Here is a 26,054-nt window from a genome sequence, read left to right on the forward strand (position 1 = left end):
CAGAACTCCATAGTTGATCAAGAGGAGCAGACTTCGGATCTCCGAACTTAGTCCGCAACAAGAAGGGCTTCCCAGCCACGATATCCGCAGCTTGACGCAGCTCCTCCTTCATCGCTCTGATTTTGGAGCGGGCTTCTTTGGCTGCTACCATGGCCATCTCCAGGCCCGCCACCTTCGCTCGGCTATTCTTTCCTTGCTTTGGCAATGCGCGGCCTGTTCGGCCCTCAGCTCTTCGACCGCCTTTAGAGCGGCCGCATCGCTATTCCTTGCTTGTTCCTTGGCTCGGGCAAGCTCCGCCCGAAGGATCTCCACGGTGGCAGCTCCATCTGCAGTCACAACATATTAAAGATACCGGCATCATGCTCCTCTTACTATGTGTTGATCACCGGAGAAATCACTTACCCTGTGCCTCGTCAAGCCGCTTGTTGACAAGCACGATGTCGGCATCTGCCGCATCAAGTTGCAGCTTTAGCTCGGCACACTCATCAATCCGGCAAGCCACCGGACCTTCATCCACCTGCACATAAAGGCGGTCTGGTTATTACCTGGGACTATGATCCTCTGTTTGTCGCCGTTCTCGATAGCAACCAGAGTCTCAGGGGCTACTATCTGCATAGGGCACACCTAACGTGTGTTGTACTGTCAAAAACATACACTATTTCACGTACCTCAAAGCCTTTTAGCAGACTCATAAAAGCTTCATGCAACCCGCTTTCGGTGGATGAAATCCTTTCAATTACCGTACCCATTAGCGTACGATGCACTTCTGAGATGGCCGCTTGCTCCAGAAGATCCTTCAGTGCGTCCGACCGCACACTGTACGGTTCTGGACTCTTTCTGTTGCTCTCTTTAGGAGCCGAATATTGAGGACTCCGGGTGGCCGAAGGATTACCCTCTGGCCTTGGCGGATCAGGAGAAACCCTCCGTGGCGACACTTCAGGGTCGCCCGCCTCATGAGGCGGGGTGGCAGGGGGAGGTGTTTTGCTCTCCATCATCTCCGGAAGAAGATCCCCCGAAGACGAACTCTGTCGAGAAGGGCTACGATCCAAACTACAAGATATAAGCTTCGGTTATTGTCTTCAGAAGTAAGGTAGGATATTTTCACTATTAAGTACTTTTTGATTACTTACAGCTCGGTAGATGGATGATCCCCTTGCGGACATTGTGCGGCAAGAGTACCCTCCGAGGCAGGACCCTCTGGCGAAGATTTCTTCCCCCGTTTGGAAACCTTTATTTCCGGATCTTCAGAGGTGGTCCTCTTCCTTCCTCGGTGAGAGGGAATGTCAAATTCTTCTCCCTGGTTATCCTCCATCGCGGAGGCGCTAATTCCCTGGGTTTGGACGAGTAGTGAGTGAGGCCCGCTTTCGGCCTCTTTATTTCCCCCTTTATCTTCCTTTGAGGGCGCCTGATAAGGCACCGGCTCGAGCATTCTGTCTAGTACTGGATTGGCCAAGCCTTCGGGAAGGGGGGCCGAACACCTGATCATCTTCGCCTTTGTTATACAGTCCTGGTCAAAGAGCGACTTTTCAGAATTACTTACTTGGGTATCAGGGCGGTTATAGCTCAGACCCGCATCCTTGGTGGTGTCCGAACACTCTATTTGGGGTCCGAAGAACAATTTGCACATCTCTTCGAGCATCATGCCGAGGAAGTGTTGAATAGTTCACAGTCCTTCCGGGTTGAATTCCCACATACGGAGGGGTTGACGTTTGCAAGGCTGGACTCGACAAACTAGCATGACTTGCATTACCATAACCAGGCTGACATCTCTCTCAAGGAGATCTCGGATGCGACTCTGCAATAACGGCACATCATTTACTGGACCCCAGTTCAGCCCCTTGCTGATCCATGACGTCAGTTATGGTGGGGGCCCGAGCGAAAGGCAGGGGCGCTACCCACTTGGCACTTCGGGGAGCTGTGATATAAAATCACTCCCGCTGCCACAAACTGGACACCTTGGGGAAGGAACCCTCTGGCCATGGAGCATTAGCGCTTTTGCTTATTACGGCACCTCTGCACTCTGCATGCCGCCCCTCGATCATCTTCGGCTTCACATTGAAGGTCTTGAGCCACAGGCCGAAGTGTGGGGTAATGCGGAGGAAGGCCTCACATACGACGATAAACGACGAGATGTGAAGGAGGGAATCCGGGGCCAGATCATGGAAATACAGCCCATAATAGAATATGAGCCCCCTAACAAAGGGATCCAGAGCGAGGCCTAGCCCTCGGAGGAAGTGAGAGATGAACACAACACTCTCGTTTGGTTCGGGAGTGGGGATGACCTGCCCTCGGGCGGGCAGCCTGTGTGAGATTTCGGCGGTCAGATACCTGGCCTCTCTCATCTTCTTGATGTCCTCCTCTGTGACAGAGGAAGGCATCCACCAACCTTGGAGGTTGGATCCGGACATGGTTGAAGGTCCGAAGCGCCTGAGCTGAGCCTTGGGTGTTGGAACTCGAGGCGGGGGAAGGATTCGATTGAGCATGAGAGGAAAAAAGGACAGGCCTTGGCCTCTTTATAAAGAGGGTGAATATCAAGCGTCCTCCTCGTGGCCATTTTGGACTTGCCTAAAATCGAGGAGTCATACCAACGGGCACGAGTGGGTTACTCACGTCCGTATTGATGAGAATCACGTAATAAGGGGGACACGATCTTTGCTTCGACAAGACGTGTCAAGAAAACCGCCTCACAATATGTGCAGTGCTGGTTGGGAAGAACGGTTCGGATAATGACCGGGCCATGACATGATGTCGTGCTGTCAAAACGTGTCAGCAGATTAGATTTGTGGAAATATTATTCTCTCTACGGTGGTATGTGGAAATTGTTTTGCAGAGCCGTACACTATCCTTGGGTTCAAAATCTTCTATGGAGTATTTGGAGGAGGAACCCGCCTTGCAATGCCGAAGACAAAACTGCGTGCCGGACTCATCATCATTGAAGCCTGGTTCAGGGGCTACTGAGGGAGTCCTGGATTAGGGGGTCTCCGGACAGCCGGACTATATCCTTTGGCTGAACTGTTGGACTATGAAGATACAAGATTGAAGACTTTGTCCCGTGTCCGGATGGGACTTTCCTTGGCGTAGAAGGCAAGCTTGGAAATACGGATATGTAGATCTCCTCCCTTGTAACCGACTCTGTGTAACCCTAGCCCCCTCTGATGTCTATATAAACCGGAGGCTTTAGTCCGTAGGACAACATACAATCATACCATAGGCTAGCTTCTAGGGTTTAGCCTCTATGATATCGTGGTAGATCAACTCTTGTAATACTCATATCATCAAGAACAATCAAGCAGGACGTAGGGTATTACCTCCATCAAGAGGGCCCGAACCTGGGTAAACATCGTGTCCCCTGCCTCTTGTTACCATCCGTCTTAGATGCACAGTTCGGGACCCCCTACCCGAGATCCGTCGGTTTTAACACCGACAGCCCCGCCAGTGCAGCTCACAAGCGCCCCATGGAGCTCAAAGGCACTGGGGACCCGTTCTGCAACGTTGGCCTCCCCAAGCTCCTGGTGGTTGCCTCGACGCCCACCGGCGTTGCTCCGGCTCCTGCCGCCGGCGTGGTGCGTCGTCAGTTTAGCGAGAGGAAGAAGGCGCATGCACGCCTCGCTGTCCGCTGGATCCTATCTGTGGCCCAAGCAAGAGCATTCTCCCCTATGTGTCCGGACGGAGATAATGATACCATCTATACATGTTACTTAGTTACTAAACCTATGTAACTTAGGATCTAATTGATAAATTGCTAGCAGTATCCGCATACTTTTGTGGAGATCATATGGGGGAGGATCGAATAGTGTGGCAACAGACATCAAGGTGTGTTCTTTCAAAGAATCTTCACATCGAGTCAATGAACATCATATTTGAAGTGCAGTTTAACTTAGTCACTTACAACTATCTGATCCACAACTAATAGACAAAGTCATGTTCAGTTATAGTGCTTAAATATGATTTTGGTGTGTGTGAAAATAATACAGTATTATATCTCTATTGAATGCATGAGCATGATGTATCACACATCTACATGTCTAGGCTTTTTTAGTTTTTTTCAGATGGAAACCAGAAGCATCACTGTCCTTGACTAGAATCACCATGGCCAGATTAAAGACTGCAAACTGGAAAGTTCTTCCTTTCGATTTCTCAATCTTTAGGTTATGGATCATCTCCCCCTTGCTAGCTGATATGAAGTACAGAAAATTTTGTGAGCTGGTTATACGAAATACAGAAAAAAAATCTGACCATGTATAATTGCTACCAAGTGTACCCTTCTTCGTGTAAACAACTTGGTACATTTCATAATCACAGTTTTTCTTATGCGTGAACGATATCGAGCAAAATATTGATCTGGTCTTGGACGCCTCCTTCAGAGCAGTACATCTTGAAGACAAAGGATCTTGCCATGTTTAATAACTTGTGTGTTGTCCGAACAATCATTACTGTGAGCCTCCCGTCTTGCATCAGTAATTCATTTTGTTGTTTGTGTATTTGTTTTTTCTTTCTTTTGAGCTGCTGCACTTTAGAAATTCTGTCACGACGGTTTCCATTTTAAACTTCTATGTTGAATTAATTGCTGAGTGTTTTGATCATTCCTTGTGCGGCAACTTCTTCCTCTTCTTCTATGGAATGGCATTTGTTTCCTTTTTTGGTACACATTTCTCTTTGTCCAGTTGAATATGACAGATCATTGATGTGATTCTTGGTCTTTTGTTTCAGAGCGCTTCTGTTATTTTCACAAGGATACGTTTTTGACTGATTCATACCGTTAGTATTTCATCTACAAGGTGGATAATATGAGGATCAACAGTACTCCCTCCATATCAAAATATAAGACCTTTTCTGGTACAAAAGGACTATAAAAACGTCTTATATTTTGATACAAAGGGATAATTAATTTTTCTGTAGGATATGGTGTGATCAAAATAAATTAGGCGGAGGTTTACCTTTTTGCTTTTTGTGAGATGTGCCCTTTCTGATTGACTGGGCACTATAATCTTCTTCTGTTTTCATTGACTGTGGTTTGCTTTTAAGGTGACCACCTAGCCAGGCTATAGGATCTTTAATTCTGAGATTCTTCTTGCCATTTGAGCACTTACACCAACCCATGTCAAGAATTTGCACGAGCCATCTACTACTTCATCATGATCACTAATCCAGCAGGCGGTCGGACAAGAACACTGTAAGGTTTTCAGTTCAGAAATAAAACTATGAAGCACTCAACGGACTAAATAATGAGCTTTGCATATGATCAATAGAATTTTCTTATCGAAATAATGCAGTACGTTTTCCGATCAAAATAATGTACTCTTCAGGTTTGTGAGTAAAAACTCCTACTATGTAACGTAAAATATAACTATCAACTTGTGCAGCAAATGAGTGTTTGTGTTCTCAACCGTGCAATTTTCTTCTGAACAACTAATCAAATGCACAACACAAACAAACAAAATTATTGCATTGTATTCGTGACGGCACACAAAAACAAATTTATTGCACTATATGCATAACATCAGGTAGACCACTTAAAACACATGATCGCTCTACTTTAGCAAAGCATCAATAATTTTCACTATTTCTTATCCTGCTTAAGTACAGTTCAATTATTATTGTTCAACTGTCATGCTCTTTTAAGGCTGGAAATGTTCCTCGGTAGCTTAATTATTCTGTTTTGGGATGCCTATGGAAACTAGGATGGTCTGCAACCTTCTTATTCTCCCCTGCTTTTGCACTACCTACGAGATATGCTTTTTTCCTTTGTTGTGCATGGCTGAAATGATGAGGCTCTGCAGTGGATTTGGCCATCGATTCATTTTACCATTGTGTAGGACCATGGAGACAGATGCAACAGTTACCGCCCTTTTGATAGGCCCGCAAGCTCTTCTACTCCCCTTTAACTATTAAATTCTGCAAACTTTGAGTCTTCTGAGTTAAGTTCCCACGTCCAGAGGCATTACAAAGGAACAATAAATAGTGAACTGTGTTTGCAAATATTAACAAATCAAATGTGCTTTGCATCCATCATTATTAAGCAGAGCAACCCTTGGAAAGTCGGGATTTAGCAGTTCAATAGTAGTTACAAGTTTTAGCCCCTTTGTAATTAGGGAAACTTTGTGTTTTTTTGTATTCCACAAATTTTCTTCTGCCCTTCTCCATATATTTTTAATAGTTCATTGGAATAATCGCCTTTTCTCTTACATGATTTATTTGTACTAGTTATTTTTGTGAATATTCCCGGTTACTGCTTCTGGTGAGGTGTACATATACCTTCTGGAACCCCCAATAAAAATGTTGTAGATTAACTAGGTGTGAATGGAAACACCCACAATAGCTTGTCCAGTTCAATTGGTTTTCCCCGTCAGGAAAAAAAGACACATGGATGGTTAAGGGCATGTACAATGGTGCTATCTTAGAAGTGCCACGTAGGATAAATGATGAGGTGGAGGAGAGAAAACTCATAAGAAAAAGCTTGTCTTCTCTTATTTAAGAAAAGACAAGAGATGATCTCTTAGCACAATATGTCTCACCATGTTTTTTGGAATAGCTAGTTATTGAAGATAAGGCTAAGATATGACCCATTGTATACTTTTTTTGTCATCTCTAAATTACTTGCAAGACTTAAGATAAGACTGTATTATCAACCATTGTACATGCCTTAAGCAATAGATATTATGTCTTAAGTAATTATCTCTTCATATCTACTACCTAAAGGGCAACCTGGTGCAGGTCTTCATATTTATTACCTCTGTCCCAAATGTTTTAAATAATCCATCATCTTTAAAAACAATGTTAACAGAGTGGTTTGTTACCAATCAGCAACATAAATCAGCTAGGTCATTGACTTATCTTGATTTCCCAAGTGAGTGGGTCTGGAACAAAAGTGATAACGTGTGGACAAAGAGAAAGCATAAGCAAAAGCTTGGAAGTAAGATTGGATGTATTTATCATGTGCATCCAGGAACCAGTGAGCTGTTTTTTCTGCGGATGCTGCTTATGATTGTTCCTGGTGCAACCAGCTTTGAGGATTTAAGAAGGCATAATGGTCGACTTTATGATACATTTAAGGAAGCATGTCGGTCAAGGGGTTTAGTAGGAGATGACAACGAATGGTTTAAACTCTTTGATGAAGCTATCATGTGGGCAAGTCCGTTTCAGCTACGCCATCTTTTCATGACTGTCCTTCTTCACTGCGAAGTTGGCAACGGTCGGGCCCTATTTGAACGATTCTAGCCAAGCATGGCTAAGGATATATCATATAGACTTTCCCTTGCACTTGGCAACTCTAGATATGACGTGCCGTTAGATTACCTTCAAGACCGTCTTCTTTGTGAATTAGCTTCCATGTTTACAAAGAATGGGTCATGCCTAGCCTCATTCAACTTGACCTCCCGTACAATTCCGACTGATGACGAATGTTTCAACAGATTGGTAGCTGAGGAATTGAGCTACAATGCTGCTAAGTTGGCCATTGAAGCCGACACACTATATTGCAAGTTAAACGACGAACAAAGAAGTATACATCATGAAGTAGTATCTGCAGTTTATGGAGATAAGGGTGGTGTTTACTTTGTTTCTGGATGCGGAGGGTCTGGTAAAACATTTTTATGGAATTCTATCATTGCTACACTTAGGTCCGAGCATCATGTTGTACTTGTTGTGGCTTCATCTGGTGTTGCATCTTTGCTGCTCCCTGGAGGACGAACTGGTCATTCAAGGTTTAAAATTCCGCTCGATGTTAATGAGCGTTCTCAGCGTTCCATTTCTAGAAGCTCGATGCTCGGTGGTCTGTGTCAGCAGGCGTCTCTTATTCTATGGGACGAGGCTCCAATGACTAGCCTTCTATGTTTTGAAGCTTTGGATAGAACATCGAGAGATGTTTTATCTATCCATAATGAAAATAATGGCATGTTGCCATTTGGAGGGAAATTAATGCTATTAGGCGGTGATTTTAGGCAAATTTTGCATGTCGTGGAGGGCGGTACGAAAGAGGATATTATTGATGCATCATTGATTTCTTCTCCACTTTGGCCATACATTAAAGTTCGTAAACTTCATACAAATATGCGGCTTGCAATCCTACGCTATCTTGCCAAGCACGATGATTCTAAAGGCGATGATTCTTCTCCATCATGGACTTCTATCCCTGAAGATATGTTGTTGTTTCCCACAATAGATCATATGGAAGTTGTTGTGGACAACGTATACAATATGTTCTATTTGAAGTATAATGATGGTGAGTATTTATCACGCCGTGCTATTGTTTGTCCAACCAATTTAGTTGTGGATAAAATAAATGATGTTGTCTTTAAGCGTGTACCTGGAATGTCTACGGATTGCTTAAGTTATGATTCTATATCAAAATCTACGGATCCTGTTGATGAAGTGGAACTATTCTATCCTCCCAAAGTATTAAACTCTATTACTATAAATAATTTTCCTCATTATAAGATCTCTCTCAAAGTTGGAGTTCCTATTATGCTTCTCAGGAGTATTAATCAATCATTGGGTTTGTGCAATGGAACACGATTGATTATTACTCGACTGGGTGATAGGGTTCTGGAAGGAGAAATTATCACTGGTTCTAACAAAAGGCAACGCGTATGCGTTCCCCGTATAGTTTTAAACTCGGTGGGATCTAAGTAGCCTTTTACACTTCGACAGTGTCAATTTCCAATAAGGTTGTGCTATGCTATGACGATCAATAAGAGCCAAGGACAGACTTTGTCTAAGATATGCGTATATTTACGAGAGCCGGTATTTTCGCATGGACAACTGTATGTTGCAGTATCACGTGTTACTTCACGCAGTGGTCTCAAGTTCTTGATTGAGGATGATCATGGATGTCCATCTTTTGGGACTAGGAATCTAGTTTATAGAGAGATTATCCTAAGACTGTAGATGACAGTTAGTGCGATATGTATTACGTAGTGTAGTGATTTTGGTGGACCAACCTGTAAACAACATGCGTGTACTAGCCAAACCAGCATATATATGAAGTTGTGCTCTATGTAATATATATGGTTGTTGGATCAACCTTATTTTGGTTATAAATGAAACAAGATAACAGGAAATTATCACCGCATAGTACCGACAGGCGTGGCGTGCCGCCGCGCGGGAATGGGCTAGTTTTACCTGTTAACCATTAAAAAAATAATTTAGGATGCAACCTTAATCAATAGCGCATGATTCGCTTTTTTCATACCGATGCCGAGCCGGATTAAAAATGAACAAGTCAGCAAAATCAAGATCAGAGATGAAAGGGACCATCTATAACCACGCATGCACGCCTCGCCAAAACCTCACATGAAAAAGTATAGATTTCTCATCTTATGACGAGAGAGACGCCTAAAGATTGACAAGATTCAAACACATTGTGATTGTGTGAGCACAGAGGCCACCATCAACGAGGGTGAGAAGAAGGATAAGGACAACATAAATGAGGTGCCACGTGTTGAATGAAAGGACGTGAATTTTTTGAGATACTTATGGTTATTAGGTTAGTGGAGTGTGATTTTTCTTTAATTCTTATAACTACTAGAACTTCTGAAAATTGGAATAAATTCACTTTGCCACATGGGAGCATATACTCCTGCCATTGAAAAATATATTTCAAAATTTCAAAAAAATTCAAACGCAAATTTGACAAGTACATCTCAACATTGTTTGTACGTACGCCAAGTCCCGTCATTCTATACGCCTTGTGTAAAAAACATAAAATAATGTCTCATGAAAAGCCTTTTTCACATTAAAATTTGTCTTTTTTACATGTGACACAAAAGTTATCGGTTTCTGCAAAACGAGATTCTGTGCACGTAGAATGTCAAAATGTAGTTGAAAATCATTTTGTCAGAATTTTGTGACATTTCAAAATATATTTAAAACACATTTTTAAAACCGGGAGCATATGCTCCTATGTGTCAAAATGCCTCTCTCTCTCGGTCTCTCTTGCAAACGATATGGTGATCATTTGAGGAATAAAAGTCTTGATAATGTTAGAAAAAAAAAATGCCCTCGGCAGCAGCAGAGCCCGAGAGGCCGGAGCCAAGAAAAGGAACAGAGGAAGAAGCTAGGAGAACAGAGGAACAGAGCCGCGCCGTGTGGGCGCGCCGGCTGACGGCCTCGTGGAGGAGCTCGGGTACCTGCGCCTGCGCCGGCTGACGGCCGCACGCCGAGACGCGGATGCCACCGGCCGACCCGTACGCTGGTCGGACCAGCGCGGTGGCATCGCCTGCCCCGCTCGGGTGGTGCACGGCCAAGAGCGCCCCCTGTGAATTCGAGTTCGAGTTCATTTCCAGTTCAGCCGGCGACAGCTGGTAATTCGAGTCCGGCAAGAACCAGGAGCTCTCCGATGAATAAAAGCGCTTGCGGTGGGGGCAGTGGCTCCAACTGGATTCGTTCGCCTCCCTCCCCGATCCCCAGATCCAATCCAGGACACGCCATCGATGGCGGCGAAGGTGCTCCAGCTCCGTAGCTCCGACGGCAAGGTGCTCGTCGCTCCGGCGTGGGACTATCGCCCGGCCGCCGCCCAAGCCCTCCCGCTGGAGACGCGGGTGTCCTCGCGCGCCCTCGAGAGGGTGCTCCAGTACTGGACCAAGCACAGGCTTGCCAAGGCCACCGGTGAGTCCCGGGAGTCCCTCGCCCGCTGGGACGCCGACTTCCAGCGCCGTCTCGAGGAAGACGGCCTCGCCAAGGAGGCCGCCGCAGCCGCCCAAGAACTCCGCCGCTACGGCGTCGACCACGGAGGGCGTCCCCATCGCCACGCGGCCGCATCTGATGTCGCTGCTCCTGCCAAGGCGGCCCGTGCTGATCCCGTCCGTGTCTGGTGTGTCAACCACGGAGAACGCAGCCATGCGCCGGCGATGCCCGGCTCCTTCGATGCCACTGATATTGCCTCCGCCGCGCGCCCTGGGCCTGCCACCACCTTGCCGGCTGCTGCTGGTGCTGACCCCGTGGATGCCCGGTGCGCGATCCGTGCCCGTGGACGCCAGATGGCTGAAGACGAGGAGCTCGCTTGCCACCACCGCAAGCGCCCGGCTTCCAAGGCTCCACTCTGCCTGCCTGCCACTGCTGTTGCGCCCGTGAAGAAGGTCTCTTGTCCCGTCGCTTCCAAGGCTCGCTCTTTCGTCGGCTCTACACCACTGCCTCTCACTGCTGCTGCGCCCGGTGTGAAGAAGGCGACTCCAGCAGCTTCAACTCTGCGCGCAAGAAGGGGGATGGGGGAGCTCAGCTGCAAGATTCCCAAGCAAAACCGTGTCGTCGCTGCAGCACCAAGGAAGCAACCAATTCCTTGGCTGCGTCCAGTGGTATTACGCCCTTGCTAGTCTTTTATAGCTTCCTAAACCATGCACACATGAGTTTCATTTAATCTTTGCATCTCTAGGTTCTGCACTTAATCACCAAGATTTCTAGTGTCCTTTGAATCCCTTTCAGTCACTAGTAATTTTACAAGAGTGTCAGCAGAGTCTCCATCTAGCTAGGCAGCAAAAACCTTGTTAAGATGTGTACGGCATAGTTACACTACATCCACACCTGGTCCTAAGTTAAGGGTTTAAGTAAATAAAGGGCATTTTCAATAAATCAAACTAAAGCAGATGAGCCTAAAAAGGAAACTCATGTACTGCAATTCCGGCACGAGACAGAGCGTAAAACGCACTCGCCGCAAAATCCAAAACGCCTGTTTGCTACCCGGCTTGTAGCAGGTAAAAGGAGTAGAATTGAACTTGTCGATACACACATAATCATGTGAGCTGCCTAGCGTTTGGAGACTATGCTGACTCTCCTGTAAAATTAATCTTGGCTGAATTGGATTCTTAGGCATTAGCATCTTAGTGAGTTAAAGTTGCAGTTTTCCGAAGAGTAACATTGGTTAGTGGACTCTTGTGTGTATGTGTGGGTGAAGCTTTGAGCTAAGCAAGTCCTTGATGTACCGACTATCAAGACTATCAAGTCATACTGTAATCAATTTTGGATATGAATGAGAAAATTGTTGGCCTGAATTTTGCAGAGCATTTGAGTAACTTTCTGTCTGAATGTATGTATGTTTGCTGTATGCATCTATGTCTTCTTAAATCATTCTGCTGTCCAATGGATTCATCTCTGATTTCACAATGCTTCGTTTGAGTGGTGAGCCACATAACCATGTTTGGGACAGTTATTGGTTGGAAGGTTTTTTGGATTGAGATACTGCAATCAAATTGGCAAGAGTGTGAAAAAGGTACCATCATAGTGCAGCTATTTGACAAATAGGTTTGGCTTTTTCATATCTTGTTAGCTTGTCATTCCAATTATGTCCAACAACAGTCTTACATATTCAGTTAAGACACCCTACTCTTGCACCATGCAACAACAATCTTAGATATTCAGTCTTACATATTCAGTTAAGACTCCCTACTCTTACATACCCTATTTGGTCAATTTTAAGGTTGCTCAAAATTCTTTCTGTACTTTGTGACAATATGATGAGAGGGAGACCTGTTGCAAAAACTCATTGGGCAATCATCGCTTGCGTTAGTTAGCATGGAACGTACATGTCGAATCAGTACCTGATGGTATGTCACATGACAAACCAATTTAGATTGTCAATTCAGTCCTACATATCCTATCGTCAGCAAGATCCTCTGTCTACATTTCAGAGAACAAGGTGGTTTATCATGTACTCGTAGTTAGCACTGGTACAGCCCATACTACAGCCTGACCTATCATGGCATTTTTTTTGAGGGAATGGCAGTTACTGCCGATATATTAAGAAGGAGTAAAGAAAGTTACAGATAGTCTGTTACAGAGCTGGTTTTTAGGTGTATCCCTCACCGTAAGAAACAAAACAGTATGAAAAATTAATCTGGTTCAGGTGGCGGGTAGTTCTCAACATCTGAGAGCCAGTGAGCTGAGAGTGCAGGTTGAAGAAGGTCTTGCTTAATGAGCTGCAGGACAGCAGACTCCTGCAGGGTCTTGTGCTCGAAGACGCGCCCTGGAGTGGATGTTTTTGTGACTCTGAGATGGCATGCGACTGCAGAAACATTATGCCATTTGAATGCAAGACAACAGCTTGGATCCCAGACAAAAGATTGGAGTTCTGTAGACGCTGTCAATTCTTTGCTGCTGCTTCTCTCATCATAGTTTCTGCTGCATTTTTCTGTTGGGTTGTTGGATGATGAAGCAGTAATGCAGTACTCCTATTACTGAAAAGAATCATAGCATCATTCTTTCCAAGATCTTTCTGAACTTCTTTATGTCTAAAAACAGAAGATTGTTGTGAGCTCTGATGTGTAGTTTTTCTTGTTTTCTCCCTTCTTGATCGCATTTTCCTTGTGGATGTTCATGACACCTATCCCTAACTTCATCTAACTAGCTAAGTCACTTGCTTAGATCTACAAAATCAACCAACGAACTATTCTTGACAAAGCTAGTCTTATTTCCATTTCAGTATTAAAAGATGATAAGAAATACTCCCTGTCAAGACTCTAAACGTCTTATGTTGTTTACACAGGAAGTTGTTTTCACGATAGCTTTGCTGCGACTATGCCGACCATGATCTAAAATGTTGGTTCAGACTGGACTTTGCAGTGATATGTGATACTTATCACCACAGCCATGTGGCGCCACGACTAACTGTGTCATCATTTCAATTTGTGCAGGATTGAGGAGATGCATTTACATGAAGCTTGTCCAATGATGTAGCGCTAGTCTGCACTGCAGTGCTAATATTCTGAGGGGAGCATTAATGGCAGACACTCTGTTTCTCGTTCTCAAAAAAGTTGCCCTGATCCTGGGAGAAGGGGCGTTAGAGAAGCTGAGAACAGAGGTGGCGGAGGAAGCATCGGCTGCCACTGATTTCGATCATGGCATGAAACAGATCGTGGGCGAGTTCACGATTCTGCAGGCATTTATTGGCCAGGTTCGCACACGGAATGCTGGTGACAAGACATTTGATGCCTGGCTGGACCAAGTTACAAATGTTGCACATCAGGTAGAAGAGATCATTGACGAGTATAGTTTCCTTACTACGCAAGCCGTGGTCATAAACAACTTCTTCAAGAGGAAATTCCATCAGGCAAAGAGCTTTGCAGCATGGCAGAGCCTGTCAAGCCAGATTGATCAAGTAGAAACTCGAATTCAGCATCTATCAACAGTGAAAGATCGTTATGGCATTTCCGTAGGAGAACCGGGCAGGAGTAGCACGTCGCAATATGCCAGGCAGCTCTCTGTATCAGATTCTCCTTGCCTATCTGATGATACTGAATTAGTGGGGAATGCCTACGAAATTGGAAGGTTGACACAATGGTTACTGTCGGAGCGGCAAGACCGATCGATCATGTCCATCCTTGGTATGGGAGGTTTAGGCAAAACAACCATAGCGAGCAGTATCTACAAAATTAAAAGAATTAGCAGGATGTTTGATTGTTTTGCATGGGTTACTCTATCTCAGAATTGTCAAGTTGAAGACCTAGTGAGGCAAATCATGAAGCAGCTGATGGACCAAAGAGCTTACATCGCTAGTGGTATCGAGACTATGAGTCATGTAAGACTAATCGAGGAACTTCAGAGCTACCTGTGTGACAGGAAATATCTCATTGTCTTGGATGATGTATGGGATAAACATGGCTGGTTATTCTGTTCATTTGTAAGAAACGATCGTGGAAGTAGGGTACTAGTGACAACTCGCAAAAAGGACGTTGCTTTGTTAGCAGATGATGGATTAGTTGTGAAGCTTAAATTTCTTCTTCTGTCAAAAGGCAATCCATAGATTAGAACACAAAGTATGTTCAGTAAATCTGAGACTTTGGGCAGAGAAAATTGTAAAAAAAAATGCCAAGGACAATTAGAGGAGCCTGTTATCGTACCGAGAATTAGAGGAGCAAGAATGGAGCTCTTTCTACAACCAGCTTAGCTGGCAACTAGCTAGATTTGTGTCAAGGAAGGAAGAGGAGCTGGCATGACAATGGAGGAAGTTGCTTCAGAGGTTTCTTGAAGTTACAGAAATGAATGTGCATGGAAGGGCTAGATCATTTCAAATGCATGACCTTGTGCGTGACGCATGTCTGATTGTTGCAAAAAGAGAGAAGCTTGCAGTTGTATATGGCAATTCTGGCATCACCCAAGTAACCTCTGAAGCCCGCCGCTTATGCATCCAGAAAGATGCTCAGTTTGTAAAGGTTGCTGCAGTGTCTCGGATCCGGTCTTTCATTTTGTTTGACACACAAGTAGCATCATCTTGGATAAATGACATTTCATCAAATTTCAGACTGTTCCGGGTCCTGTGACTCCTGTCTCTAAGGTTTGCTAACATTTATCAAATGCCAGGTGTTGTCTCAGAGTTACTTAATTTGCACTATTTGGATTTAGCTCATGCAAAGGTTAAGCATATACCAGCATCGTTCGGGAAACTTCGGAACCTACAGGTTCTGGACCGTAGGTTCAGCTACGTGGAACAGCTGCCATGTGAAATAACACTCCTTACTAAATTGAGGCATCTGTATGTATACATGCTCCACGATGTTCAAGAAAGGATATTCGACTGTTTTTCTGCTGCAAATATTTCGTGCAATATTTGTCGTCTAGAGGATCTGCAGAGCCTACAGTCTGTTTCAGCCAATAAAATTCTGCTTACCCAGCTTGGGAACCTGACACTGATGAGAAGTTTGTGCATAATAAAAATGCATCAAGACTATATTGCAGATTTATGGGACTCCTTGGACAAGATGCCTAGCCTCAGTAGGTTGGTTATTTTTGCTAGCAGCAAGGATGAGGTTCTTAACTTGATAATGCTAAAGCCCTTACCAAATCTGAAGTTTTTCTGGTTGAGAGGAAGGTTGTATGAGAGAGTGCTCCCAAAGATGTTTGCAAGTTTTGACAAGCTCACTACACTGAAAATTGACTATTGCTGTCTGAAGAAAGATCCCATTAGCTCCTTTGCTCACATGCTGAATCTAGTTGATCTGAATCTTTACAGGACTTACGACGGGGACCGATTAACATTTCACACAGGGTGGTTTCCCAAGCTCAGCTCTCTTGCATTACTTGACATGGAACATCTAAATGAAGGTCCTACATACTTTGGAATTTGCTGGTCTAAGGGGTCTAAAGCTAGTGCCCCAAGGCATCAAGCACATTAAGACACTACAGAAGATGCTTCTAACAAATATGCCAACAAAGTTCATGGATAGGATACAAGGAGATGACAGTGACATAGTTGAGCATATACCGAACATCCAGAGTTTTGACTCCTTCGATTCCGAAGCAGGTAACCTCCATGGCTCTATATGCAGTGTGTCAATACCTTGAGCAAACTGTGGTTATGATCAGTTTTTTATTCACTAATAATATATATTAGGACAAGCATACTTCTAATTTTTTCCTATTCATTTTAACATGATACAAAAGATTTCTTGCAATGGAATGAATGTAAGCTTTTGTGGTCACATACTTCCAATTTTTTCCTACTCTCTTCTTACCACTGATATCTTTCTTACCAGATTGTAAATGGTTAATTTTTATTAACATTGCAGTGAACAAGTCGGTTCTTCTGCCACACCTTGCAAAGAAGTATGGCTTTTGTGGCACAAACTGCTGGGAGCTTTAGGTAGGAGATTTGTATAGTTGAAGTTCTTGTGTAGAGCAATCCCTTGACCTACTGTACATAAATCTCAAAGATGAGATTATTGTTGACAAAGATTAACCGAACCTTCTGCATGGGGGAGGAAGCATGTGTTCTGTAATTGAAGATTGCATGTCTTAGCAAAAGTTGAATCTCATAGAAATGTAACAGCCACCGCCAGCAGAGTGCAAATACCTGCAAATTCCACCATGCATGTATATAAAGAGCTGAAATAGACTGCAAATTAGTTAGTCGTGGCCTCATTTTATCTATGACCACGCATGCAGCGGAAGGTGCAGTATTCCTGACACTTGTATGAAAGTGGTTCAACTTGCAAAATGGCTTTGGAAGTTGGAATCTGAGGATGTCTTATGGCAAAATTTACTGAGAAAGAAATACTTGGCTTCTGAAACTTATCTCTTGGGTGCAGGCGAAGCCTGGAGATTCTCATTTTTTGGCAATGGCTTTTTAGAAGTGAGGGACCTCTTTTATCACTTCTGTTCTAGAGTGGTTGGAGATGGGCGGGGAACTAGATTCTGAGAGAATAGTCGGCATGGTGGTCAAGCTCTATCTTCCAGATTCAGTGCCCTGTATAACATTTGTTCTGAAACTGGAATGACTATTGCTGAAGTTATTAACAGGGGGTGGAATGACTTTCAGTTCAGAAGGACTCTCGCTGGTGAGAACCTGAAGAGTTGGTTCAGAATTAAAAACATTTTCAACACTGTAGTGTTATCTGAAGCTGCAGTTTCAGTGAAATAGAGGCTGGGTCCAGCTGGTTTTTCAGTTGAATCTCTTTTCCACGTTAACTTCTGTGGAAGATAAAGATCCCTTTGAGAATTCGAGTTTTCCTGTGCCTGCTTCTTAAGAAAACTATTTTGAGAAAAGATGTGCTTATACATAGGGGGATCAATTGTGGAGCTAAAGAGACTACTGATTGCCTCCTGTTCTTGTGCTCATTAGCTAGCTATAGTGTGGAATGTTGCCTGCTACGCATTTGATTTAACTAGGCCTGTCTCTGTTGATCACTTGTTTGGTAGCCTGTCGAAAAAATTCCATTGACAAAGCAAAGTGATGATATCTGTTGGCATGGCAGCAGTCTTGTTGTCCCTATGGAGGCGCCGTGATGACGGCTGCTTTTGTTCCATACGGATTGATAATCCTGTTGCTGTTTCTAATTTGATCAGGCCATCTGATGACCGCGTGGTCAATTTTGCAGATAAAGGAGCCAAATCAAAAATGCTCTCAACTGGGGAGCCAAATTGCTGCAAAGGCATGGCGCACCACTGCAAGAAGACTGGTGATCCTGTGAAGATGGTGATTGGTACCCGAGCTTTTCAGGTACATAGTGCTGTTGCGCTGATCCTTATGAAGATGGTGATCTGAACTTGATCTTTTCAGTTGTCGCCAGTACTTCTGTGCTTACTGAGAGGCCAGTTTTTTGCCTGGATGTTGTTAATTCCGTGGTTTAGCTGACAAAGTTGTAGCCTCATTTCTACTTGTTTGTGTTTTTCTTTTCCTTCGGGCTAGGCTCTTCTCTATTGCTATGGTTTCTGATATATGAAATCGGGGAAAACACTCTATTAAAGAAGGAAATCAGGGATGACGATCTGATCAGCGGAGTGTGGTGTTTTGCCTGACACTAAAAATAATACTGCTTACTATGGAAAAATACCGGCCAGGGAAAAACTAGATATTATTCAGCCCCTTTGAAGTTATTTGCATGTCGCTTGTGAAAAACATTCCGAAGGGCCGCGGGTTATTGACAGGGGTTTAGACCTTCAAGTACATTGACAATGTGATAGTAATAGATAGATTTGCAGTCCTAGCTCTGTTCTCTTCGGCCGAGCCACGATGGCCTCATCTGCCTTTGGACAGGAGGGAGGGAACGTGTAAATGAATTGCAAAGAAGGTGTTTGACACCGATTAGATGCAATCCGTGTGTACGATAATAGGGTCTCGGTCAGTAGACAGAAAAATCACCACGCATAGATATAAATTCATTAAGAAGATGGTGAACCACAAAATGATAATTTCATGCTAGTACTATAATTTCATTACAAAACAAGACTTGAACATGGTAGCGAATCTTGATCCAGCTGTGAAACTTATGTCTTCTCGGTGATCTTTAGAATTTTGTTTTTCACCTTATAAAGCAAGATTCATCAAATAAAAAAATAAAAAATAATTTGCTAGTAATCTCGAGAACTTGAGATGTGCCCTCAACAAATTCAAAGATACTCGGAATTTGCTAGGAGAAGGCACATGTCTGCACTCTGCAATGTGATGCTCTTGTCAAAATAAACTATGAAAGTTGCTTCCTATCCCTGACTTATCTCTTATTCTTCCAAATGTACTGATGTCTCCTGTTCTCACAGTGTTTCTTATATATCTTTCTTGTTTTCTCATTCTTTTCTTGTCATTGTGTGTAGCGTTCACCTATTTGTTATGCTAACTTAGTGTTGCCAACGGGTAAAACTGAGCTTGCTATCTATTCATGTGAAGGTAGAGTCGCATATATAAAGAGTGAAACATTAATTGGTCAAGTGAAGGTTGGTAGAACTAGAATTCATATATTTTATCATGAGATGAATTCACCATGGGTTGTGTTGCCAACTAATAGTAGTGTTATAATAGTCATTCAATTTTGTACAAGTCCAGATTTTTTTTTAGAAAAGGAGGACGACCCCTGGCCTCTGCATCTGGACGATGCATACGGCCACTTTATTAATTATTGACACAAGACCGTACAAAGTCATACAACAATAAGACTAAAGCCACCAAACTAAGCAACAACTGTCGCTATCCCTATCGAGTTGATGTAGGGGCGCTGAAAGTCTGGGCCTAATACCAAACAGACCATGCAGCCAAACCTAAACATCTAAAGACTTGAGGTCCCACCCAGGACGCCTGCCGGGTATGGGCACCCACCAGTCCGGCGTGCTTCTCAACCAGGACCCCTGTCGGGTATGAGGCCGCCGCGGCCACCTGCCATGAATTCATCTTCAGAGCTGTACTGCTGCATCAACCTTGGCCGGTCCAACTGCCGCCGACGCCACCATGACGCCAGGTAGCGTCATCCTCCTGCGCGAGTCCATCTCTGCTCATCAGGCGCCGAGTCTCCACTGCGCCACACCGCCGAGATCCGCCGTCATCAATGAAGCAGATGAAACACCGCTCCTCCTCTTGTCCCCTCCAACCAGCACTCACTCCAAAATGATGCCTCCATGAGGGAGAACGATACTGATAGCACCGTCATCGTCCGATCCGGTAGACCCAGATCTAGGGTTTCCCCCGGAACTTCCCGATCAGGTTGATGAGACCTGCAACGACGATGCCTCCAGAAGGAAACGACATCTGAGACGCCGCCATCGTCTGCCAAGACCACAGTCTGGCGGATTTTCATCGGAAGCCACGTCTTCCCGACCTCGTGGCTGGCTGGAACCAAACGGAACCTCACCACGAAGACGTATGTTGCCGTCGGTACTCCAGCGGAGAACCGGCATCTCCTCACCGGTCCCTCCACGCGCCGCCGGTCAGCGAAAGGCCTCCCCGCGACGAATCCAAATGGAGCGTTGGATCCGCAGTAGCCGTCGTCACCATCACGAGCAGGACAGCCCACCTCGCTGGATGGGGCACTGCCACCGCCGCCGTCCATGCAGGGCCGCCGCTCCGCCGGCGATGGTGCTCGGGCCCCCGCCGCACAGCCCGGATACTCCGTCCTAGCCGCCGCCGTTGGATCTCATGAGAAGGGCCGCCCCCGCCGCCTCAGATGGGATCCGCCGCCTCCCCCCGCCCAGGACCTTTGGCACCGGGCCCACCACCACTGCGGCCCACGCCGGCGGTAGCGGCGGCACGAGGGGGTGGAGGGAGAGGTGCTGGAGGCGCTAGGGTTGGGGCCCCTGGCGTCGCCCGGGGGGAGGCGACGCGAGGGGTGCGAGGTTGTACAAGTCCAGATTTGATCAGACAAGTTTGACCTTATTCAAAACGTACATTATGGCTACATGCTTGCCATGACCTCCACCCTCGGTGGAGAGCTGTTATGCCTTTATATAAGCCACCGAAGGCTGGTAGTTCAATAGGTATCTTTTAGGGATACCATGCAACCCCAATATCCGCGAAATAGCTATACTGTTCTTATCCCTTGCAGAGTGTCTACCCAGGCGCAGGACTCAGGAATCCCTAGACGCGATGAGACGCATACATGCAAGCTTGAAGCACTTGTCAGTCTATGTTTAAGAAGGGAAAATCATACTGTATTGCAGTAGGAGTATGCATGCATGGGATCGTGGTATTGAAATTGATCTATGACCTGCCTCCATGCCCAGGAGCTGGATGGACTATCTGTTTGCCGTAGAGACTTGTGATGCGCCTCTGAGAATAGTTGATTGAGTGTTAAGTTGGTAAACTCTTAAAAGATAGCCAACTATCCGTCGTAGTCTAGGTGGTTAGGATACTCGGCTCTCACCCGAGAGATCCGGGTTCAAGTCCCGGCGACGGAATTTTTATTTTTGTGCCCTTTTTTCCTATGTGGTTACAGTCACTTTAACTGAAAGTTCAGACCGGATTTGCCCTTCAAACCGGCTCCTTTCATGAGGGCCTTGAGCTTGTCTGCCTAACTTTTGACTGACGAGCTGATGACTACGTTTAGGAAAGAAGAAATATGGGTCCAAACATTGAGTCTCTGAAGTCTTTTCAAAATTAAAGTTGTTTCATGGTTCAACTTTTCCTCTGCCATGTGCAATTTTCAATGGTTAGAACATTCTGATCACTCAAAATTATCACCTTATGAAAACCATCTGTGATACTACTTCTACGATGTGCAATTTTCAATGGTTAGAACATTCTGATCACTCAAAATTATCATCTTATGAAAACCATCTGTGATACTACTTCTACGATACTTTGCACTATGACGCTAACCTTTTTTTAAAGCCAAGGAAAAAGACTTGCCTCATTCATTAATAAAGAGGGTGTTTAGAGTACAGAGTAACGGCTCCACAACATAATTGTCAAAGGAAAATCACATATGGAATTACTCTCGCGGTATGATTTTGCTCAAGTGCTTAGCCTCCGCGGTAACCCAAAGTTTGACCTTGTTTTGAATAAGCTTTAGGATGGAGAAAGGCGGCGTCGATTTTTTTTCCTTCTAAAAACTCTAGCATTCCTCTTCTCCAGATGGTCCAACTGGCAAGCATTGCGAGAGTAGCCATCGCCTTCTGTTTTGCGGTATTAGGCCGTGACATGCCGGTCCACCGCCCCTTGACGTTTTGCATGAAAGGGTATGTACCGATCTCAACCGATGATGTGTTTACATGGGATGTACGAAAAATGATGGTGGCTCTGTTGGCTCCCTTCTTCATCTCTTTCAGATGCGATTTAGACGTTTTCTCTCCTGTCCAGAGGAGGGCGAGGCGGCACCAGCAGCTCCTGAATTGGTCGAGCCAGGCAAGGTAGGACTATGGATATACTCACTTTGCCATTGTCCTTGCGATACGTCAGTCTACAGCCCTGTCAAGAACTTGGGACCCATCCTTTTCAATCAAGTGTGTCATCTCATCCCGATTGTACCTCGGACATGCAAATAAAACCAAAGGGGCTGCACAATTAGGCTACAGTTTGGTAGGCATAGGCAGTTTGAACTTGTGGCCGCTGCCCCTTTCTCTTCGACAGGGCAGCGTTGCCATGCTCTGCACGCGATGAAGCTTTTAATCTGAGAGAAAAAGGAAAATATCAGTACGCATACATGCAAACTTTAAGCGCTAGGCAGTCTATGTTTCAGAAGCGGAAATCGTGTCAGTATGCATGCATGCGATCGTGCTACTGAAATCGATCTGTGACCTGGCTCCATGCACAGCAGCTGGACGGACTATTTAATCTGTTGCAACTTGCAAGCCTTATTGTAATGCAATCCGTAATAAGAAGTTAACTGTTGGACTATAGCCAGTCATCCGTCGTAGTCTAGGTGGTTAGGATACTCGGCTCTCACCCGAGAGACCCGGGTTCAAGTCCCGGCGACGGAATTTTTCCTTTTTCATGCATAGTCTAGATGGTTACAGTCACTTTAACTGAAAGTTCAGACCGGAGAGGAGCTGATGACTCCGTTTTTTTTTAAAGTAAAGCACTTGCTTTATTACTTAACTGTTTTTAGGCAGATTGCCCAAGATACAAACGTCCACATGGGTGGGAACATCAGACTCCCACTGCAAGGAATGGTAAGGTTCACACAAGCGGCCAATATTGGCGAGTTCATGAGCGACTGAATTTGCACTACGCCTACACACGGAAATAGTAACCTTAGAGAACCAAAGTTTCAGGTGGTATTTGATGTCCTCAATGACAACAGCATGTGTCGATGAATCAACTTTCTGTATATCCAGGGCTTCAGCCACAAGTTGCGTTGTCTCCAGTTCTACCCGGACGATACCCAGGTCCGCAGCGGTATGGACGGCATGAGCCATGGCAGAGATCTCGGCCGCAAAGGGATCAGAAATGTGCTCCTGCCTACCTGCCCGGGCAAAGGCCAGGTTGCCATCTTTAGTTCTTACCACCACTCCCCATCCTGCATGATCTTGGCCTGGAACGTGTGACCCGTCCGCATTAATCTTGTAGTCTGCATGGGACGGCGGCCGCCACTTGTCAGGTGCAGGCTTGGCGACTGGCTTCCCAAAGATTTCCATGAATTCGAGCACACGGCTCCTCGTGCGGCGCACCACTGTGTCAGCACCCAAAGGCATCTCCCCTTGACGAAGCTTGTTGCGATTGGACCACCATAGCCACCAGAATGTGAGGATGTACAGCCGCTTTTTTACATCAAGCTCCCAAAGAAAATCAAGAACCGCATGCACGGGCCCTAACTTCTGCAACATGACTCGTTGTTCCTCCAGCTCGAGCGCTCTCCACACCTCCTTGGTGTGCTTGCACTTGATGAACAGATGGGCGCCATCCTCGTCTGCCCTTCCACATAAAAGACATTTTGTATCGGCAATGGGGATCCCCTTCCTTGCCACGTTGGTGCGGAGAGCCAGGGAATCATGCTTGAGCCGCCAAGCAAACATCTGAATATTGCGAGGGCATGGCAGCTTCCACAATCTTTTCCACGAGTCATCACTTGTACTCTCCAGGTTTCCCGCTTCGAGTGAGCTTCCACCCACTCCCCCATCACACTTTGTACGCTCTAGCTGGTTCTGGAGTTTGTAGGCGCTCTTGACGGAGTGAATCCCTTTCTTATCGTAGTGCCAAGCGATGAAGTCCTGAGTACCATCCCGAAGAGGGATTTGAAGGATATGTTTGACATCATCGGGCCAGAACATATCTCTCACGAGTTGTTCATCCCAAGCCCCTATGATCGGATCAATGAGATCACCCACTTTCTCCAACAAGTTAGCCCCCCGGGGGGTGATCACACGCCGGGACCATGGACGCGGCAGCCAGGGGTCCGTCCAGATTTGAACCTGCGATCTGTCACCGATCCTCCAGATATAACCCTCGCGGAAAAGCTTGAGGCCATGTAACAAACTCCTCCAGGCATAAGAGATGTCATCTCGTGGCACTGCATCAAGGAGTCGGCCGTTTGGGAAGTACCGGGCTTGCAAAATTCGAGCACACAATGACTGTGGGAACTGGATGAGCCTCCATATCTGCCTCGAGAGCATCGCCAGGTTGAACGCATACATGTCTTGGAAACCGAGACCCCCTTGGGCCTTTGGCAAGGTCAGTTTCTTCTAGCCAATCCAATGAGTGGTCCTATCTTTGTCCTGCTGGCTCCACCAGTAGTCACCGAGGAGTGAACTCAGCTCCTCATAGAAGGTTTTCGTGAGGTAGAAGCAAGACATAGCGAAGGTAGGAATCGCCTGGGCCACGGCCGTGACCAGAGTCTCTTTACCACACTTAGCGATGAGGCGCTCCTTCCATCCATACACCCTGCCGGCCATAGCCCCTTTCACGAAAGCAAAAGCCTTTTTCCTAGATTTGCCCACATGAATTGGTAATCCCAAGTATTTATCATTCCATGTATCACTCTGAATCTGCAGAGCGTCTTTCACTGCCGTTTTCTCCATAGCTTGAGTGTTCGGGCTGAACATGATGGATGATTTCTCCAGGTTTATGCACTGACCGAAACAGTTTTCATAGAGGTCCAAAACCTCGCGCAGGGCATGAGCTTCATCGTGGTTGGCCTTGATCAGGAGCACCGAGTCGTCGGCAAACAAGAGATGCGAGACAACAGGTGCAGCTCGACAAATTTTGACGCCCGTGATGCGCCCTGTTGCCTCGGCCTCATGAAGCAGCGCCGACAAACCCTCCGCGCAGATCACGAACAGATAGGGCGAAGCAGGATCGCCTTGTCGTAGCCCGCGGGTAGGGGAAAACTGCTCGGTAAGCTCGGCATTTAACTTGATCTGGTATCTGACCGTAGTCACGCAGTTCATAACCAGATGAACCCAACGAACTCCAAACCGCAGCTATGCAGCATGGCTCTCAAGAATTCCCACTCAACACGGTCATACGCTTTGCTCATGTCCGCTTTCACCGCGACAATGCCCTCTTTCCCCTTCTTGTTTAGCAGGAAGTGCGACATTTCATATGCAATTAGGACATTGTCAGTAATCAACCTGCCTGGCACGAAGGCACTCTGGTTGTCAGAGATAATCTCTGGCAAAATCAACTTGAGGCGGTTTGCAATCACTTTTGACACAAGCTTATATACCACGTTGCATAATCTGATGGGGCGCAAATCCTTGATTCTGCACGGGTTCTTCACCTTAGGGATAAGAACAACGACACTATCATTCCACCCTTCAGGCATCGCTCCCCCATTGAGAACCGCCAGGACTTCATCCACCACTTTGTCTCCCATAAAGTGCCAGTGCTTTTTATAGACAATGGAAGGCATTCCGTCCGGCCCCGGCGCCTTGAGGTCTCCGATATGATCTAGGGCCGCCTTAATTTCCTCGCGGGTGAACTCCGCCTCCAGAACAGCCCTCATGGGTGTAGTCACTCTCGGTTGGACTTTGTCAATGAGTTCAGCCAAGCGATCTCCTTGTGCCGAGGTGAAGAGATCCTGAAAAAACGAACAAACATAGTTATTGAGATCTCCTCCTTCCTTCACTTCCGATCCATCCTCCTTCCGCAACATCCGGACTCTATTTGCCTTCCTCCTAGCAGACGCTACGGCCATGAAGTATTTCGTGCTTCTATTCCCCTTCTTCAGCTTGGTAGCGTGCGACCGTTGCTTAGCCTTCATATTCTTCCTCTCCTCTAACTTCTCCACTTTGCATCTAAGCTTCGCCTCCTCCCTGATTTTCTCCTCACTAACCGGGGCTCGCATACACCTCTCCAGGTCGCGACGAGCTTGCTTCAGTCTCTCTTCCAGCTCTCCCGCCACCTCCTTTCCCCACTTCGTCATCCGCCCCGCCACCGCACGCATCGCCGTGGCAACATCTCCTCTCCCGTCCATGCAACCCTCTTCCCA

At 45.8% G+C, this 26,054-nt stretch overlaps 1 protein-coding gene, 2 non-coding genes and 1 pseudogene across 3 annotated transcripts; all 4 read left to right on the forward strand.

Moving 5' to 3' along the window:
• Nucleotides 1–10,009: 10,009 nt before the first annotated feature.
• LOC119331495 lies at nt 10,010–11,688 on the forward strand. The gene has a single exon (XM_037604656.1). It carries the CDS (start codon nt 10,431–10,433, stop codon nt 11,307–11,309), a length of 879 nt encoding a protein of 292 aa, XP_037460553.1. The 5' UTR covers nt 10,010–10,430; the 3' UTR covers nt 11,310–11,688.
• Nucleotides 11,689–13,708: 2,020 nt separating this feature from the next.
• LOC119333721 lies at nt 13,709–16,567 on the forward strand (annotated as a pseudogene).
• A 4,444-nt stretch (nt 16,568–21,011) lies between these two features.
• TRNAE-CUC lies at nt 21,012–21,084 on the forward strand. The gene has a single exon. It is a non-coding gene; the product is annotated as a tRNA-Glu (tRNA).
• A 1,448-nt stretch (nt 21,085–22,532) lies between these two features.
• TRNAE-CUC lies at nt 22,533–22,605 on the forward strand. Its single transcript has one exon. It is a non-coding gene; the product is annotated as a tRNA-Glu (tRNA).
• Nucleotides 22,606–26,054: the final 3,449 nt, after the last annotated feature.

This window comes from Triticum dicoccoides, chromosome 7A, assembly GCF_002162155.2.
Source record: "Triticum dicoccoides isolate Atlit2015 ecotype Zavitan chromosome 7A, WEW_v2.0, whole genome shotgun sequence".
NCBI classification, from domain to species: Eukaryota; Viridiplantae; Streptophyta; class Magnoliopsida; order Poales; family Poaceae; genus Triticum; species Triticum dicoccoides.